The sequence below is a fragment of the Montipora foliosa genome, chromosome 1 (genome assembly GCF_036669935.1).
Source record: "Montipora foliosa isolate CH-2021 chromosome 1, ASM3666993v2, whole genome shotgun sequence".
NCBI classification, from domain to species: domain Eukaryota; kingdom Metazoa; phylum Cnidaria; class Anthozoa; order Scleractinia; family Acroporidae; genus Montipora; species Montipora foliosa.
This window is the reverse complement of record NC_090869.1, coordinates 26933148-26953147: the sequence shown is the minus strand read 5'-3', so window position 1 is coordinate 26953147 and position 20000 is coordinate 26933148. Positions and strand designations below refer to the sequence as shown.

At 38.2% G+C, this 20000-nt stretch overlaps 3 protein-coding genes across 5 annotated transcripts in view; 1 reads left to right on the top strand and 2 right to left on the bottom strand.

Moving 5' to 3' along the window:
* The window catches only part of LOC137995470 (SUMO-activating enzyme subunit 2-like), a 20654-nt gene extending 19400 nt beyond the window's left edge, over nt 1-1254 (bottom strand). The window contains exon 1 of the mRNA XM_068841017.1: nt 1083-1254. Within this exon, the coding sequence (XP_068697118.1) occupies nt 1083-1235 (153 nt within the window). The 5' untranslated portion in view covers nt 1236-1254. The remainder of the gene's footprint in view (nt 1-1082) is intronic.
* A 245-nt stretch (nt 1255-1499) lies between these two features.
* LOC137995501 (centromere protein N-like) lies at nt 1500-11972 on the top strand. The gene is made up of 8 exons (XM_068841041.1): nt 1500-1805; nt 1925-1981; nt 2094-2176; nt 3672-3839; nt 4723-4824; nt 4996-5068; nt 8177-8307; nt 10730-11972. Exons 1-8 carry the CDS (start codon nt 1553-1555, stop codon nt 10961-10963), a joined length of 1101 nt encoding a protein of 366 aa, XP_068697142.1. The 5' UTR covers nt 1500-1552; the 3' UTR covers nt 10964-11972.
* Nucleotides 11973-13524: 1552 nt separating this feature from the next.
* Nucleotides 13525-20000, bottom strand: part of LOC137995485 (ribonuclease P protein subunit p40-like) — an 11177-nt gene continuing 4701 nt past the window's right edge. The window contains exons 4-9 of one of the 3 annotated variants that reach the window (XM_068841028.1): nt 18928-19017; nt 17867-17992; nt 16079-16304; nt 15039-15176; nt 14628-14723; nt 13525-13789 (exon numbers count right to left, since the gene is read on the bottom strand). In XM_068841028.1, coding sequence (XP_068697129.1) covers nt 13582-13789; nt 14628-14723; nt 15039-15176; nt 16079-16304; nt 17867-17992; nt 18928-19017 — 884 coding nt within the window. In that variant the 3' untranslated portion in view covers nt 13525-13581. The other 2 variants (XM_068841031.1, XM_068841035.1) reach the window with 2 other exon arrangements.

Sequence of the window (20000 nt, the reverse complement as noted above, 5' to 3'; positions counted from 1 at the left end):
CACGTGATTCTCGCCCTAAAGTCCTGGGGCGAGGCTAGACTAGTCTCTTAGCAACGTAGTCGCAACGTTACAGTATGATTTCAAAATTCACTTCAGATTTGAATACCTTCCCCACCCTGCGGGTCTAAAACACAGGTCGCATTCCACAGGTCACTCGTTGCAGGTCATTGTTTTACCTTTTGGAAAGTAACCCAAAAACCTCAATTTGGCTAGCCCTAGGCCTGAAAACCAAGCTTAGGCCTAGGGTTAGCCAAATTGAGGGTTAGGGTTACTTTCCAAAAGGTAAAGCAATGACCTGCAACGAGTGAAACAAGTGACCTGTGGAAATTTTTGTGACCTGTGTTTTAGACCCGCAGTTCCCCACCCAATCATTTTTCTGAGTCTGTGTTGATTTTATTGGTTAGACCTAAACCATACTGTATCACTGATTTTGGTGGGCCAGAAATTGGAAAATGGAATGGGAATGACACGTGCCTTGTATTGCAATTTCATTGTGGGGGACTTCCTGGACTGCTCTTATGGTACATATGGCTGCTGAACAGTTGTCAAACAGAGTAAAAAAGACTTATAGTTGCTCCCAGATTAGATAATGATTGACATAAAACTGCTTCCAATAACAGAGGCTACTCTATACTGCCTGGTTAATTCTTTTCTTTAAGTGTCTAGCTACATATACTTTAATATTTACCGCACTGTGCTTATGAAAAGTGTTACCATTTTCAGATGCTATTGCAAAGTCAGTGTTTTCCTTTTAGTTATTGAAAGATCCTGAGCATTGCTCTAACTGGGTTGAATTTACAACTCCCAGCACAGTAGTCCAATGCGGCATTTCCAACTTTTTTTTAAATCGGAGTGTATTGCCCCTTTTGTGGTAATGTTGATAAACAATCAATGGATAATTTTTAATTTGCTCAACTGTCTTCACACGCTGTTAACGGTATTTTTCAAATAGGAAATCAGACAAAACTAAAAAGAACCAAATGAACCAGTTCAGTTCATGGTGTTGTGCACGTTTTCATCAGTACAAATGTCAAATTGAGACAATCACCGCCTGTCACAAAAAATACATTGACTTTACTTACCACTTCTATGTCCTTAAAACCCGTTAAAACCAAATTCTTTAATAGCTCGCAGCCAATCCCACCTGCACCAACAACTAAAACCTTGGCATTTTCCACACAACGAGACAAATCGATTCCTAAAACATTGCGATGAATTCCAGACGTTCCCGCCATCTTGAAATTGAAAGTCCCTGGTCTGCGGTCATCCAAGACAGAAACGTTTATTAGTAGGGAGGGGGAGGCTAGATGGCACTCGAAACACATTTTTCATCCTTCTAAGCGAAGACAAGCTGTATATCCGGTATTTTTGGTTTCATGCTTAGATTTATGACTCAGAAAGCGGTTGGTGAGCCTTTCTCTTTACAATTTAATTTTCTGATACAAAAAAATTATCACATCATGTATTAGGTATCTCCCCAGAGGATCTGTTTTTGCCAAAACCAAGGATCTGTTTCAATTGGTAACTTCATGTTTTGGCGCTCGATTCGTCTATGTTCGACTCTATGTTCAGTCTCAGAGCGAACACAATGGCGGATGATTCGCGACGACTTCGACAAGATTTGTGTAAATTGTTCACAAAATTCAAGAAGAAAGAACTGCATCAAGGACTCATTGAGCGCGGTATTTTGCAGGAAGATTATCCAGACACAGAAGGATCAAAGAAATCATTCGTTAGTCGAATTCTAGACAGCTGTTATCATGGCGAAGTGACAAAAGATCAAGTGGCCCTAATGGATTTACTCTGTAAGCTCGTTTCCTAATCTCGTCTTTATATTTGAAATTCCTTAGAGCGTGGTATTTCTAAACATACTGGTACTTACTGTTATTTACTTAAATTGCTAAATACATTTCTGCATTCTCAGATCATCAGACGTATCCAAATTGCAAAAAATGGATTGTCTATAAGCTCGAAGGCTTTGGTAGGTAAACTGAAGGAAATAGTGATTTTAACTTGCCAAATGATTAATCACAGTGGCATCACATCTTTGATTCACTGTCAACAAATTAATATCGATGTCTATCATTTCACAGAGCCTGGAAAAAAATTAAATATCTCAGACCCATGGAAGTTCAAGTCCAAGTTGAAGTCTTCTTTGGAGCATTACTTCAAAGTAGTGAGTTTGTTTGTTTGCTTGTTATTTGTTTAAGCAGGTTGAAGTTTTGGCAGCTATTCAGCTGATGTCGACCTGCTATACCCACCCACCCATATACACACAGAGGACAGCCACAACACTGCAAACTTCATCCCCTACTCTTCTCAAAGAGTGTGTGGGTTCTTTAAGGTCCCTCTGGGAACTAATGAACATGGAAGTTATTTCTGAGACGGGACCTCCAGCTTATCGTCCTTATCCGAGAAGACTTGAAAGTCTAACCATTTGCGGATGTAATTACAAAGGCAGCACTTTCTCCTCAGTTATTTAAAGACCCTGAGTGTTGGTCCGGCCGGAGTCGAACTCACGACCTCCCGCATGGCAGCCCGGTGCTCAACCAACTGAGCCACCGGTGCACGGTTACTAAATATTTATGGCAGCTACCTACCCCCTACCTACCCTGAGAGCAGAGTGTCCTTCAATCTTCCCAGAAAAATTGGGAAGAGGAAGGAGATTCTGCCAGCCGCCTAGACATCCTTTGATTTGCCGCTCATCCAAAGAAATGGATGAGTCAGTCCAATTTCGCAGGAGACTGACTGCTCCTACCCCCTACCATTATTACTGGGACAATGTACAGGGCACTACACTATGTATGTTAAGGTGAGTCATCATCTTTCATTTTAAAGTGAACTTGTCAGTGATGGGGAAAAAACAAGTGTTCCAACAATCTTGTTCCCGGGGTCTTTCTTCTTTCCCAGGGAAAGAGAAGATGAGAGACCGTGGGAATAAGTGTTCTAAGAGGAGTTGTTATGATCCAATAATGTTTAGTGGTTCAGGTGATCTTCTCTTATGCTGCAGGATTGGAGACCTGTGAGAGATCTACATTTGTACTATTGACATTGAAGCTACAACCTGTGACATAATTTCTTGTGACAGCCAACCATTGCATACCTTTATTTTTCTTTTGCTTTTGTTGTGTTCATTCACGTTTGGTTTTGACTTCTAACCTTGCAAATCCTGTGAGCCAGATTTTTGGGAAGGAAAAGAGTGACTTGTGTTCAAGTAAAGCTATGATCCTCGCAGTTATAGACACATTTTTAGCAATTTCGTAGAGAAGCCTGAAAAATTCAGGACTTCACCGGGGTTTGAACCTGTGACCTCGCGATACCGTTGCTCTAACCATAACTGAGCTACATGTATAAAGCCATTGACGCTGGGAGCTGGTCATTTGTGGGTTCTAGTTTTCCCGTGAGAATGAATCAATGAACGAAATAGTTTATATGAAATTAATAATAAAAAATTATACTGAACTGCGGATATGAATCAAGTAAAGATATGATCCTCACAGTTATGTGTAGACACAATTTTAGCAATTGCATAGAAAAAGTCTGAAAAGTTCAGGACTTCAGCGGGCCATTTCATATCCACAGTTCATTGATTCACACAGTCAAAAAAAATATGTGTACTAAATTGTGGGAGAAAGAAAACTAGGCCAACACAACCTTTTTTTTTTTTTTAGGATATCTTTGTACACCTGTGGAAAAACAGTCTGTGGACACGGCTTCACTTTTGTGAGGGATCATCAAGTAGCTTGCTCAGCAACACTGTATACATAATCTACTATCCTAATGCCCAGTACATCTTCATGTCTTCCATCAAAGCAGCTTACAAACAGTATATCTTGCAGGTGAACCACCCTTGGCATTAGTGATCCTTGTTTTACAAATGATCTAGACATACTCAAGCAATCCTTCTCCTGAAAAAATTAAAGTTTTTTTTGTAACTTCAATCCACCACCCCACTGGAAGTTCCACTTATTAGTCTGCTGGCATTCTATCGTTTCTGATTCTCTGAAATCTAATTGATCAGGGTAATGCTGAGCCAGTGAGACAAACAGTCATTTGAATGAACAGTAATAATTATTACCGGTATTAACAATTATTGTTAATAATAATTATTATTAACAATAATAATAATAATAATAATAATAATAATAATAATAATAATAATAAGGCTGCCATTCACTGTTAAATAGTGCTCAATACACATAAGTGTAGAGCTAAATCGTAGAAAGGTGAGGCTAAATACTGTCTGATGAGTGCATAAGCACAAAACTCGGAGTAACAGTGAATCATGTGTTGGTTTCATTAGCCTCACCTTTCTATTAACAATTGTATCAATTTAATAATTAAAATTATTGTTGGGTCTGTGGATTTGGACAAGATGACCTGTCTCTTTCTGTTTGACAGACATTGCAAGCAGCAGGATATACACTCACTGATTGACTGACTGGGTATTGGCTATCTGGGGAGCGTGTATGTCAGTATAAACTGGAACAACGAACACCTGAAAAGGCTGACATGTATTTCCCAAGTCACTGCTTTAGAGGCATACACTGTGTGTTCTGGTTCAAAATTTTAAAAAACCATGCAATAATATTATTATTTTGAGTTTCCTTTGTTTCAGATTGTGATAATGAATATTAGACAAAGAAAAATCAAAATTGAACCTCTTAAACCGGGAAGAATACAAACCACAACACAGAAAAATCTCCATCTGTCTAATTGCAGGCATTATCATCACTGCTTCACTGCCAAGCTCTTGAAGAAATCAATTTATCTGGAAGGGATGTGTTTTCACTGAAGGAGCTGCTTCTCAATAAAAGCAGCCAGGTGAGTGAACTATATTGTACAACTGAACTGAGACAAACTGATTATTCATGGTTAATAATGATTTATTGAACGTTAGGGGTTACTTCCACATGATAGTCACATGACCATTAAAAAAAACAATTAAAACTATAGTTGTGGCCAATACTGCTGGTACTGATTTTGCTTCTCAAGGGAGCTTTCAGCAAGTACAAGCTAAACCAGATTGACACGAATCCCCTCAGCAGAAAGAGAAAGAGAGAAATAGGTAAGTGGCTTTAATACAGATTCATGTTTGTCAAAAATGAACATTAAATGAAAGCCAATTTTAATGTCTCAAGTAATAATAATATTACCAGTATTCATTTATTGTGAATGGCATAAACAATTCTTATCCCATCAAGGTGTACAATTGTGTACAGTTGTAATTCACAGTGAATGGCAATCATTCTCAAAATACTGTATTTGACTCATCAGGTATGTGCCAGCATTGTAATTGCTTGCAAATGTATAGTAAGCTGTTGCAATGTTGTGAAATACAATGTACCAGTAATGTTACAATGGTATTCTAATGATAATAATAATAATAACACCATTGTGCTTGTTTGTACGTTACTGTTGAACTTTATAATTTAACATACCAAAGCTAGAACATAAGCAAATGGTAAATTCATAACCATTCTGTTGCAAGATATCATCTCCAGTTGGTATTGTGTTCATCTCTTGGCCATTGCATCCATTGTTTGCTAGTGATAGGTCAGCTGATATGGAGTTATAATATCTCTGCCAAAATTCAACATCGGAATTTGACATCCAAGTTTCAAATTCGAGTCTTGATTTCATATTTGAAATCGAAGTTTTGTATTCAACATCCAAGTTTTGAATTTGACATCCAAGTTCTGAATTTGACATCCAAGTTTTGAATGTGACATTGAAGTGGAAAATTCTGTATTTCACATTGGACTTTCAAGTTTTATATTCAACTTGCAACCTTTGAATGGAACTTCACCTTCAATTTCGTATCCTTGGTAACGGTAACCACTGATGTAGTTGACTGAGAGCTCGCAAGGCTCAGAAATTTTAGGAATGGTGGCTGAAATATTGAGAAAATTTGCAGAGGTGGTACAGGAGACATTGACAGTACTTTCCCTTTTTTATCCCCTCGAAATTGATTGAGTAGTTCTAAGACTACCGGTAGATAGATAGCAGACTTTAGGAACTTGACGAAATTGTTCGACTTTTGGGGAAGACTACATGTACTCGGCTACATGTACTCGCTTGCGTGTGGGTATCCAATAGTATCATTCGAAGTCATAAATTATCGTTACATAGTGACTTCACTCCACAAAAAGTCAGATCATTCCGTTCTCAATAACCAGATAACAAGTCTTAAAAAAAGTTAATGAATAACAACAGTTTATTTCACTCTCTTGCAATTAGAATAAACACTGAATTAACAAGGGCAATTGCAATCATTACTACTTCTATGTGCACTACATGTAATTATAATATACAAACATTACTAACAGTCCAACATTAAGAACTAATAGTGTCCAATTCTAATAATAATTTATATGGCATTTGGTTGTAAAGAAGTCCTGGCTTCTCTTAGTTTTTTTCAGTGGTTTGGTAGGCTGCATAGTGCCATAGGCTTCAACAGAGGCAACTGCACCAGGAATGCCAATGGGTGTTCTCTACTCTCCGCCGCCTCTGTCATCATTCATCATGAACCCTCTCGCATAAACTGTCTCTATCTATTTGATAGAGTGTCTTAATTAGTCAGCACCAGAGCTTGATCATCTGAGCAGTCTGGGTAAATGATCTTCAAAGCCCTTTTTTGAATTGATTCAATGCTATTACAGAGGTACTCAGGGATATTTTGCCAAACGGCATATTCTAGGATAGACCAAAACACTACTCCTAGAGACAACAAGTCTGATGTGTTCGCACCGCTCTTTTCAGAAGTCATAAGGCATAGAGTCTCTTAGATGCCTTGGCAACAAGGTAATCTATATGATGATTCCATTTGAGCTCTTCACTGATAACTGCACCTAATAGTTTATACAAGGAAACACGCTCAATTTGACAGTTGTCTGCACATAACGGTCTCATTACGATGTTTGGATTTTTCATTAAGTTAACCACCATTTCTATACATTTTTTGGGGTTCTGTTTCATAGTATGTGGATTAACATGATTATAGCACAGTATTAATTTTGTGAATGTCCCTAACTGCTGGGTATAACAAGCTGATTGAATTAGGTGGGTAGACTTAATTCTAAAGGGTAAACTTGAAGTTCCTTTGTGCGTAAATGAACAACTTAATATCAACTGCTGCAGAAAGTTTAAATAACGTTTCCTTTCCGAAGGAAAAGAAAAGAGTTTTGCCAATGAAAGTACTTGTTTATCGAAAAGTTTGAATACAGTCAGCAATGATGCCGGAGCTTTGTGTTGTTAACTCGTTCTGTCAACAAGACATGCATTGCACAGGAACATTTCACATTTTCAGTTGATAAGAGTGTTTTCTTATCTTTTTTTAAGTGGAACGACCTGGCTCTTTTGTTGAAATAATTGACTATGCTGGAACGATCTGACCTTGAACTAGAGACCGTATTTTGCTATCCTTATCTTGAAGGTGCGTGTGGATACTCTAAGGAGTTCAGCTATGACGGGAACTTGAAAACCCTGTTCCGTGAGCAAAGGTAATGGTCCCCTCTTATGTCAAATGATGGTCGCCTGATTCCCAGAAAATGTCCGAGGAGCTGACTGGGTCGATGGAAAGAGATGCGAGGCTCAGAGTCGAACAATTTCATCAAGTTCCTAAAGTCCGCTATCTACAGTATGTTCACTAGTGTTCGAGCCACTACTCAATCAATTTTGAAGGGAAACAAGGGAAAGAACTGTTATGTCTCCTGTACCAACTCTGCCAGTCTTCTCAATATTTCAGCCGCCATTCCTAAATTTCCAAGCCTTACGAGCCCTCAGTCAACTACAGTACATCAGTGGTTACCATTATCAAGAAAATGAAATTGAAGGTCACATCATTCATAAGTGAAGTCAATTCAAAAGATGCAAGTTGAACTTGAAACTTGAAACTTGAAAGTTTAATGTGAAATACAGAATTTTCCACTTCAATGTTGGATATAAAACTTCGATGTCGAATATGAAAATCAAGACTCGAATTTGAAACTTGGATGTCAAATTCCCATGTTGAATTTTGACGGAGATATAACTCCATAAGCTGAATCACTCAAGGCCAACATTTTGATTTAATCAGATTTGATGCCATTACCCATTTATTTGTCTTAAGCTATGTCATTGAACTGATCGATTGCTGAACATCATTTTTTTTGTAAAAAAATTAATTATCACTCAGATGCCAACATGAAACCTCTAAATCAGGAAATAACAAATGAGAATAAAGAAGAAGAATGGAAAAGACACCAAATTGCAGACAATGCATTTGGGCCCAACCCACAGCCTGTTCTGGAGAGAGTTGAATTTAAGGTGAGGTTACAATTTTGCCTTAGGGTACTGTTGTTAGCAGGTTCTGCAAACAATCTATAATTATCTTAATTTGCCAGTTAACACAGTAACTGTGCTTTCAAATAGTGAAGTTTTAGAGCTCTCACCATCTCCAATTTGCTAGTAAAAAGAGAAAATGGTAGGGGGAAGCATTTTCAAATTTGCTTTGGCCTCTCTCCTGCAGTTTTTGCAACGGCAGGTACAGAACACAGGTCTCAGGTCACAGGTCTTGTTCACAGGTCTCGTTCACAGGTTTCTGTTTTACCAAATTGAATACAGAAACAAACCTAAACATTCATTAATATTAAAGCTAACCTTAGGGCTAATTAGACCTAAACATAAGTTTTTAGGCCTAAGGTTAGCTTTAATGAATGCTTAGGTTTGTTTCTGTATTCATTTGGTAAAACAGAAACCTGTAAACGAGACCTGTGACCTGAGACCTGTGTTTTGTACCTGCCTTTTTGCAACCACAGCCACAATAATCTGATCATGGAAGTAGGATGTCACTCTCTATGCACCATGACCCATAGAGCTTTGGAGAGTATAGAATTTGAAAATTATCTGAGATGATTACCAGACAAGTACAGTTATGTTAAGATAATGTTAATCATGTGAAGCCATCAACAAATGGAGACCTGGTTTTGTAGTGATCAATGTGCCTTACTACTGACTCCAAGGCCCGGTTGTTCGAAAGCGGATTAACTTACTGTAATCCAGGATTAGCGTAAACTTTTGTTTCCTGTTTTCAACTTTTTGGTGAAAGTTTCTTTCGCTTATTTTTGTTGTTCAAGATTGACTTCTTCTAATGTAAAGTTTTGCCGAATATCAGCCTTGAACAGCATTTAGAAATAGAGAAATTAACTCCTTGGTTAAATTTCAACCTGGGATTAGCGTTAATCGGCTTTTGAAGAACCGGGCCCAGGGCTGTGTTGTTTCCTTGGACAAAAAACGTTTCCCCACACTTTCTCTCTCCAACCAGGTGTATGAATGGTTAGGGGTGGCATACATGTACATGTACTGCAGGCATAACTGTGTTGTGATGGACTACAATGTACAAGTACTGTTCAGGGTTCGTACGTGTCTTGAAAACCCTTGAAAACCCTTGAAAACCCTTGAATTTTGAGAGTACATTTTTAAGGCCTTGAAAGTCTTTGAAAATCTCTGCTCTTCATTCCTGGTCCTTGAAAGTCCTTGAATTTTTTCTGACCCGCATTTTTAATCTTCGAAAACTTCAGTAAAAGTGATCAGCCACTCAAGTCATGTCATACAAATGTGACGAGCTGTGGGGTCGAGAATGATTACCAGTGCCTTCGCATCTTTTTCAGGCATGTACGGTATGGAAAATGAGCAAGAATTGTATTGTCAGACTATTTCCATGGGTAAATTCTTCGACGTAAATAAAAAAGAGGTCCTTGAAATTTCAAAAGTTGGCCCTTGAAAGTTCTTGATAAGTCCTTGAATTTTTGGTCTAAAAATGTGTACGAACCCTGACTGTTACAGTAGCATCCGGGAATGAAGGGGCCGGGAATGAAGTGGGGGGGGGGGGGGGGGGGGGGGATTAGTAATTTTCTCAGTGGCTTCATGTTCATTGAACCTGAATAGGCCCTGGCTGTGTGCGCATTACTGATCTACCTCCCAGGCATTGAGCATCTAGCTTTTCTTGGAAACTGTAAAAATAATATTGTGATCTTTTTACCACCAACAGAGAGTAACAATAACCTGACACCCACATTTTTTTAATAATGTAAGCTATGGAATATGGTTTTGAACCACAAAGGCTAACAATCCAAAGGTTTTGGTTATTTCACAGCTTTCTATAAAGTACTTCTGAATCTGTACTAAAAACCAACATAATCCTTTTATTTGAACAGAATTAACTGATTAGAGTGTAATATGAAGTGCTAGTTTTCTACCCCAAGTACATGTACAAGGAAGGATTACGTTTTTGCGAACGTTGGCCGTGAAGCACTTATATTTGAACAGAATTAACTGATTAGAGTGTAATGTGAAGTGCTAGTATATAAGTGCTTCAAATATAAGTACTTTACGGCCAACGTTTGCAAAAACGTAATCCTTCCTTCCACATGTTCATTGCCGTGACTTTAAGATATTCAGTTCCCACGGCCTGCTCCCGTCTGACCTTGTAGGTCACTCGGTAGAGCAGTGGTGATCTAACCCGAAGGTTGTGGTTCAATTCCCACCCTAGTCAGAGTTTTTCTCTGTCCTTGTGTGGGCCCATTTCCATTATTAGTAGGGCTCACGCTCACATGGTTCATATGGGGTAGAAAATTAGCACTTCACATTACACTCTAATCAGTTAATTCTGTTCAAGTATAAGTGCTTCACAGCCAACGTTTGCAAAAACGTAATCCTTCCTAATCCTTTTATTGTTTTCTCACAAAAGATGCGTACAAGGCTACGAAGTGGAAGTCAGGACTTCCCACAACTAAACAACCCAATCTCCTGCAGTGTCAAATTTGAGGGAACAAGCATCATTGAAGGAATAAAAAATCTTGGAGCTCAAACTTTTGTCAGCGTACCACTCCCGTCATATCTTGCTAATCTCCATTCCCTTGCCAGAAACACCTTTTCCTTAACAGAAAAGAAAAAGGCTGATAATGAAGAAGGTCGTACTTAGCAACATCAGGGAACTTGTCTGTGGCATTCAAGCTGAGTGACTGATGGAAACTAGGTGTAAGCCTTTTTCCCATTCCATTCATCTTGATGCAAACACATTTTTTAAAAAAGAGATTATGTGTTCATGAATAATTGGGGAAAAAATCACTGTCCAAAAATACGAACATCCAATAGTTTATTGCTGTCCATTGCCCAAAAAGTGCACCTCAATACACTTTTCCACTTTATTTATATACTAAATACATTGTGTTGTTTTTAGAACCTTTTGATTGAAATGTCACCTTTTTTTTGGCTTTTAAAGCCATGAAAAGTGGTCATTCTTAATTATAACCGAGCAATGAAGGGAAATGGGTTCGCTACTGGTTTGACGTCACAAATTTTTATAACTGTATCGCCATTTTCAAAGAACTATCTCAATGCAAACAGTCTGTGATGCCAACCAGGTATCAAACCCATTCTCCTTCATTGCTTGGTAATACATGTAGATCAAAGTATGACCACTTTTCCAGTCTTTCAAAGCCAAAAAAAGTGGAATTTCACTCAAAAGAAACACTGCATTTAGGACGATGTTGGAGAATAAATAAAGTGGAAAAGTGTGTTGAGGTGATGGCACTTTAAGGAAGCTCCTTTTTAAACCAAACTTTTTGTGTTTACTGAAAAACAGATTGAACTGAGTTGTGTTTTTAATCTGCACATTGCTTAACGTTGAATATATGGAGCAGCGAGAATGGGATTTGGCTAAGCGTTCTCGCTGTTTGTTTGTTTGTTTTTTTATTTCCCTTTTTACAAATACATTTTAAATCAACAAAAATGTTGACAAAGTTTTATATTAGTGTGGTATTTTCATTATCTATGTAACGTCTATGAATAAAGTTTTAATAAATTACCGGTACATACTTTTTTATGAGTTTCAATATCTTCCCTGGATAAAAATGAGTTTTTCTTTCATAGTGCACATTGTGCAAAAGAATGTCAGCTATACATATCACTCTGTAATAAATAATTAGCATTAATTTTGTTGCAAAAGTCATTACTACATTACTAGAGTCTTCTGAGTACAGTGGAGTTAGGGTTTGAGTTCATCCCACGACAAGGCTGTAGCTGGAAAATTTTCTTGGGAAGGAAGGTGGGGGCAATGAAGCGAGCGTTGGAGACACAAGTCATTACGAGGGTCGTGGGTCTGGGGGAATGCTCTCCCAAAATATTTTGAAATGCAGGGGCACAGAAGTGCTATTTTCGGGTCTTTCTGCAGGTCCCGGAAAGCATTTGTGTTTTTGGTCACTTGGGATTAGTCTTTATTTGGTCTTCTGTCTTTGTTTCTTTTGTTTTACACTTGTGCTCCGGTACCTGCAGAAGCTGCCTCATTATCAAACATTTTTGTCAAAAGTAAATGTTAATTAGCCCAAGTTTAGAAAGACAGGTAGTTGTTTTCAAACACTAAGCCGATAGTGTTTTTGCATAGCTTATTTCTCAAAAATAAAGCTCACATCGGTAAAAAAAATACCAGGGCAATGTTCTTAAGTTCATTTCCAGTCAACTTGCAAAATTTGGGCTAGTTTTGAGTAAAACTGAAAATCGACCGAAATTGTCACTTACTAGGTTTTTGCATCCAGCCCTTCATTTGTATTTACCCAATAAAGTTGTATTACTATTAGTATTAAACTATTAATGTATCTCTAACTAACAGATCAGTGTATGATGTCTCCAATTGGATTTCCTTCAAAAATATCTTTATCAATCCAGACGAGTGAATTGGTAGTGAAACGTTTCATAAACAATTATTTGCCGAAGGCGAAGTGATTATCGGTGGAATAATTGTTTTAGTATAAATACACAGGTGATTATTTCAAAAAAAGAGAGGAAAAAAACATTTCAACGCAAAATCATCTTCACTTTACAGTGGCAAAACGACTACTGGCAGCCATTTTGTCTGTTGCGGTGATTATCAGCTGATAATCCGAGATAGCGAGCCAATGTGGGCGCGCAATTTTGAATAATCACCTGTGTATTTATACTAAAAGGTAATATCAGTAAAGTTCAAATTATCTTCGCAACACTCCAGAAAGAGAACTGCTCCCCTTGCGGTTGCTACAATCTGGGTCAAAAGACTTCGGGACACTTGTCAAAAATTTGAGCGAAAAGTAGAGAATTTACTGTACATGCTTCCATTGTTATACCAGCAACATGTTTTCTTCTTTCGCTGCCTATTTCATGCCCCCCTTCCCCCCAGACAATTTTGAAACATGTGAGCGATCGATAAATGGATCTTAATTTCAGAGACCATGAAAAATCAACATTGTAATGGGGGGTGGGGGAAAAGTGGGAATTGTCCCAATAGTTTTGACCAGGATTGTAGCTACACCCATGCAGCAGGCCACCAATAGGTGGTTTGCAACCAATCTCTAGCGACACATAACAATGCTGCAATGTACAATGATTGCTTGGGAGATCTTTTGTTTCGGCCCGCCAACGTGGTGGCGATGACTCGATGTGAAAACCATCTGTAACTTACCTTAGCTTTAATTAAGAGAAGATAGAGAATGTCCAGACCACAAAGCCATCAACAATAATTCAACTGTTTTAATGCACCAAACTCTAAATTTGTACACTTGTAAATAACTAGCTACGTACAGGGTTAGGGTTTATGTCATGGCTGCCCAGTGCAGTGTATAACCAGTAATTATCGTCAGGAAAGATGACAAAAGTGTAAAAGTTTTCTCCACTCAAGAAGTGTCCATGTTCATTGTTTTTCCACGTTACTGGGCAGTCCGTAAATCCCCACACAGTCATTGCCACCCAGGGAATATCTCCTGATTGCACAAGTTTTCTGAGACAGAAGCAGTTAAAAAGTTTGTCTGAGTAACTTAAAACTAATAAAATAATATTGAAAGTAGAGCGACAATATTGTTAGTTTAGAATGCAAGGTTGTCAGCCTCGAGGTTGGTGGTCAAAGGCATGGCTCTGCTCATTCTTCCTTAAACAAAAAACAGTTCACATGTTCAAATGAAATATGTCAAAGAATGCATGTGATAAGATCACTCAGATTATTCACACACTACAATTTGCTAATTTAGCCGGCGTATTCTGCTGCAAAGTTTTCTAGCAAGTTTTTCATGTTGTTTATAAATGCAAAATAAACTTGTGAAACTCTTCTTGCAGTTCTTGAAACTGAATCTTGCAAGCAACCATTTCAAAAAGCCACTAAGATTTAATTGTTTTCCAGATTTTTATGCATGCCAATCATTTGTGGCAGTTGAACATTCCACTTGGCTTCAACTAGTTTCAACCTTTCCTGCAAGCCCCATTACCTCAGAGATAATAAAAATAAATATGATCTTAAAAAACCTCATTTTCTTGGTTCGTACTTGATATGGACCTCGAAGTGGGTTAGTAGTAAGAGGTAACTATGCATGCCAATATTATGATACTGGTAAGCATCACAAAGAATCCTCTATCTTCTCCTTTTTAACTTTACATCACTTGTACCCTCTTAAAGTGCTATGACCAAAACAATCAACTCTTCTTTTTCTTTGGATTTCAAAACTATGTTAACTAAACACTACATGACCCAAGTTTTAACAAATAAGATGGAAGCAAAGGATTGAAGAACCACCCCTGCATGAGTACAGTAATGTTGCCAAAAGATACTCGGCTATAAGACGCACCTTAAGTTTAGATTGCATTTGGAGTCAACAAATGCAATGCCGTGCCTTATAATAACCGAAAAACTATGGTAATCAGAAGGTCGTAGGTGTTGACTCCTGCAAAAGATTAAGGAGCACTCTGGGTTTTTTTCTGAGTATCACCAAGTCACCATTGATGATAAAAATAATAGATCTTTTCAATACATGTATCCTACTGATGTAAAATTAAATAGATGTAATTGACACTAACACTTTACCTTTTCCCTGTCCAAGAAGAGTACAGGTAGAAGTACTGTTATTGTAAGTGAATGAAACTGCAATAATTTATCATGCACTTCTGCCAGTTGAGACCTGAAGGCTTTTCTAAAGGTTTTCACAAGTTCCCTTCCCCCCTCTTTTGTATGATCAATTTCATAAATACAGTTCATTTACCTGGCTTCATGAACCATTGATAAAATGGCGCTTGTCATTACCAGTCCTGTCCAGCGGCATGTTATCAATTTTTTTAAATCTTGTGATGGCTCAGGGCATGATAACCGTGACACAAAATTATCCGGCGATGCTTCTGAACTGAAAAATCAGAAGTTTAGTGATAATGAGTTATAGTACACATAAATTACCTTTTATTTTTTGGAAACCTTGGGTCACTCCATGTAACCATTATCAAGAATTCACAAGCGAAGTGCCAAGCCCGGGGGGGAATTTATACCTGGGTGGGGAGGTGCGGCACGGCCCCCCATACCCTGACCCTGTTTAAATAAGACAAATATTGCTGATTTTCCTACCCATTTTAAGACAGAATTCCGATTTTTGATACCCTGTTTAAGACATTTAGCCCAGTTTAAGACAAAAATTGATAAATCGATACTCTGATTAAGACAAAAAATGATAAATTCGATACCCTGTTCAAGACAAAAATCCCGAAAAAGATTGTTGGTTGGAGCTTCCAAATGAGGGACTGAGTTTTGAAGTATTGCTTGCACATATCTACAGGTTATTCTACAATTCCACTCATGTGAGTGACTACAGGAGTAACCAACATACCTAGCACCACTTAAAATAATAATAAGTCTGGTACACTGCTCATTGTTGGTTCGCAATCATTTTTTTGGTAAGGGAAATTGAAGTATTCAGAGTAGAACCTCTTGGAGCAGAACAGAGGATCAACACAAGCAACACACATGACTCCATGAACTAACCTGGGCCACAATGATTGGAGATGAGTGGTTTCACCACTGATCAATAAACCATGCTCCTTTCTTGGCTTTCTAAATACCCTCACACTGTATACAAAATTACTGTACTGATGACCCTTGTTAATAGCGATCCTTTCCACTTTTTGGAGTTTCATCTTAAAGGTCATATATTCTGACAAAACATGTTAATCATTGTACTCAATAAACTGTGAATGACTGATAAATTAAAGGAGATCTCTTTATCCAACACATTTAACCTCTTTCTTTGTCACTCACCAATCAATTCCACATGCAACACAACCAAGCCACTCAAAAAATTCCAAACAGCTGCACACGTCGGAGCTGCCTATGGGCATGTTTTCGTCAGTAAACACTGACCGGTCAAAACTGATGATGGGGGCTTTTTCATTCTTTTTGTCGCTTTCTATGTCTTCCTTGTTATGCAGTGTTTGGCCACTGTAAGAGCTGAAGTAAGAGTTCAATTTATCTGTTGAAGTGTGACCTGTAAAGAACAACATCTGGAAAAATTAATGATGTTTGTCTAGTCAAGGCTAATTAAATAACTGCTATGAGTGACTGATTTAATAATATAGTTTCTGAATGTCGTGGGAAAGGAAAGCCTGCCAATTGAAACAACACATCCAAAGTTGTCTGAATGAAAAGGGATTGGATGGAAAAGAGATTGATCAGCATCTGTTTAGAAAAATAGGCACGCATTGCATACGTGTGATAGTGCACTAACACAGCACTGTATTATTATCAGCTGAGCTGTGTTTTGCCTTCCAGGAGATTCAAGTCATCTTTGCGTAACAATATTATGTAGCTCTAATAGTACACAATGTTGTTTAATGGTACCGTATATCATCATAGTGCCATGGTAGATGTCTTGGGTAAATAATCCCCTGAGAAGACACGTCAGGTTACTAGTAAAATACTAAACCCAGAATAATAGAAGAAAATAAAAGGGAATAGGGAACAAGGGGAGGGGGGGGGGGGGGGGGGGGGAGGAGGATCACGAGCACCTCAGGACCCCCTGGTCGCTATGCCTTGGTTGAGTAAACTAATGCAGTGGCCTCTCCTCTACAGGATTTTTTATAAAGTCCAACTGAAATTCAAAAATGTAGTATAACTTGTCCACTGTCTTATATTTGTGCTGCTGTCATGTATTATTGTGACAAAGTTGAACATTGACCGAATGCATAAATGGCGGCCAAAAATGTATTCTTTTGTTTATGTGCTAATGAGACTCACCTAAGCTTCGCATTCTATTTCTTTTGTATTTTGTCCATACAAACGAGGCTAGTGAGGCTAATTAGCACATAAACAGAAGAATATTTTTTTGGCCGCCATTTATGCACTTTTAGTAACACATAAATTGAAACATTTTAATGCCAAATTCGTTTGCTTTAATTTGTACTATATGGTCCCCTTGGTATAATATCTAACCTACACAGGATTTCTTTTCACAAGCATACTGTAACTACAATTTTAGAGACTGATTTTCTAGACTTCTAGCAGGGGCAGATCTAGAGAGGGTGCAAGGGGTGTGTGCCCCCCCCCCCCCCTCCTTCCTGAGAAGACCTGTGGCTTTCTAATACAACTAGTATTCTGCAAAAAAAAAAATGTCACCAGTCAGCTACAACATTTCTTAGTGGTGCCGGCCCTCTTGAAGTTCGATCTTTTATGCATAACCACCAACCACCACTTGTAATTACGTTAATCTTTACAAGATCTACTGAGTCCTACAAGTCTCATGCATAGGACCAATAAAGAGCAATTTGTTGTGTTGACAGAGGATCAAAACCATGGAATTATGGACCCCTTAGAATCAAAGCAGCCCAGAATGTAAGAGATTTAAAAAGTATTTCACACATTTCACACATGCTACTAAGGACAACACTCATTCGTAAATTTGCAGTTTTTGTTTGACATGCCTGTCACACTCAGTGAGAGAATCAAACTCCATTTGAATTCAAACTCAATGAAATGAGTTCAGCACAATTAAATTTTATCGCTTTTTACAACTTACACTACGTTTTGCCCTTCCATTGTTTGTAAGCTAACCTTCATTTGTCCAGCTCATAATGAACTTAAATGTCATTGGCTCCTTTTCCTTTAAGCACCATTTTACCCTATCATAATACTTCTTTCCAGGAACAAAGTATGGAGCTTTCAAATCCACTTCTACAACTGAAGTTAACAACAAAGAGGAGTGGTGTTTGATTAATGGATTATTGAGAAATTCTGAAAAAAACCAATGGTGCTTCTCATTTAGTCACATGGCAACAAACATTACTTAAGAGATTCTTGCCATGCACCTTGTGCAGGTCTCTTTGGTTTGGCTATTTCCAAATGCTTGTTGGTGTGACAGGTGCCTAGTAGGTGCAAGTGTTGTGGGTTATGGCTGTGATGATGGAATTGCCTGCCATGGATGTGTTACTTGGTCCAGCCACCCAAACATGTGCATTTATAATGAGATTCATGGTACTTCACTCCATAAACTTCACAAGGTGTCCCTTTAAGCCTAAGAACCTCGTGTATTGCTCTTGGGTAAGGGTTCTGGTTGAGGTCATCATGATTATAGAGTCACTTTGCAATGACCAAGTAACCTCAGAATCTCATGTATTAGACGACCGTCATGAAAAAAGCAGTTCAGAACTTTTTTCTTAATGGTGGCCAGATAAATTAACAGGATCTTTGTTCTTGTTTAATGCTGATGAGCCTCTCTATCCTCACTACACCTGTACAACAGGCAAAATTTGTAACAATATGTAAACCAAATTGAGGCTAGTTGGTCTAATTATGACCAAGTAACCTCAGAATCTAATGTGTTAGACGACCCTCACGAAAAAAGCAGTATAGAACTTTTTTCTTAATGGTGGCCAGATAAATTAATAGGATCTTAGTTCTTGTTTAATGCTGAAAAGCCTCTCTATCCTCACTACAACAGGCAAAATTTGTAACAATAATTATGTAAACCAAATTGAGGCTAGTAGCTAGGTCTAATTAGAACAAATACAATATTATTAAATTAAATACAGTTGTCATTCATTTATGAATGAGGTCAATAATTGAAACTTATGCTATTTATGGTGAATAAATTTTATCTTTAGTTAAATACCTACTGAATCTCTGTTTCTTTTGAAAAGCTGATGGTTTTCCTGTGAGACCGAGTTGCTCGTATGTATCTTTGTCCAGGGAGAGAATGAGCATTCCTGTGAATTCATTTGAAATAAGTACCAATGTTAGTTGATGTTTCTAAAATGGATATAAAAGCAAACATTGATGATTTTCAGCTCAGAATTCTTCAGAAAGTGAAGGGTTGGCTGGCCATGCTAAATGAACAAATTACATGCATAGGTTCAACTTCTTTAATCTGCCATACCATTTCAAGGAAATAACTTCAAACAGAACAATGTAACTATTACATTTGGTTGGCTCAATAGGTAGAGTATCAGACTACTGTGCTGGAGGTTGCGGGTTCAACTCCGAATGGACCAACACTCAGGGTCTTTAAATAACTGAGGAGAAAGTGCTGCCTTTGTAATCACATCTGTAAATGGTTAGACTTTCAAGTCTTCTCAGATAAGGAGGTAGGTCCCATCTCACTACCCTTCAATGTTCAGAATCCTGTGGGACCTAAAAGAACCCACACACTTGTTGCAAAGAGTAGGGAATGTAGTTCCCGGTGTTTTTTTTTTTTTTGTGGTCAAGCCTCATTTCATTCATTCATGGGTTGGGTGAGACTGCTAATGGACTGATAGCGGATGCCAGCGGCGCCTGTATATGCTGATGGCCAGTCTCACCCACAGATTGATTACTTGTAAAAAGCACATTTTGAATCTGTGAATACTGAAATGCACTATATAAATTCACTACCATTACCATTGCATTCTTAAAACAATAACAACCCCTGTAGACTGCTGGCAGTCTGTTTTTCTCTCGTAATTCAGTAGGGGGTTATGAGGCGAGACCTTTTGACCAAAGGGGAATGGGACGAGACATGGGCGCGGCACATCTCACCTTCTTCTCTACACAACCAACGCCATACCGACTTTTCAAGTTCGCGATGACTAAGCGCTTGTCCTAGTGACCCTTAAAGAAAAAACCGGCTGCCAGCAGACTACAACCCCTGTAACCTAACAAACCTTAAAAATCAAAACTTTAGAGGCCTTGGCAACATAAATTGAACCAAATT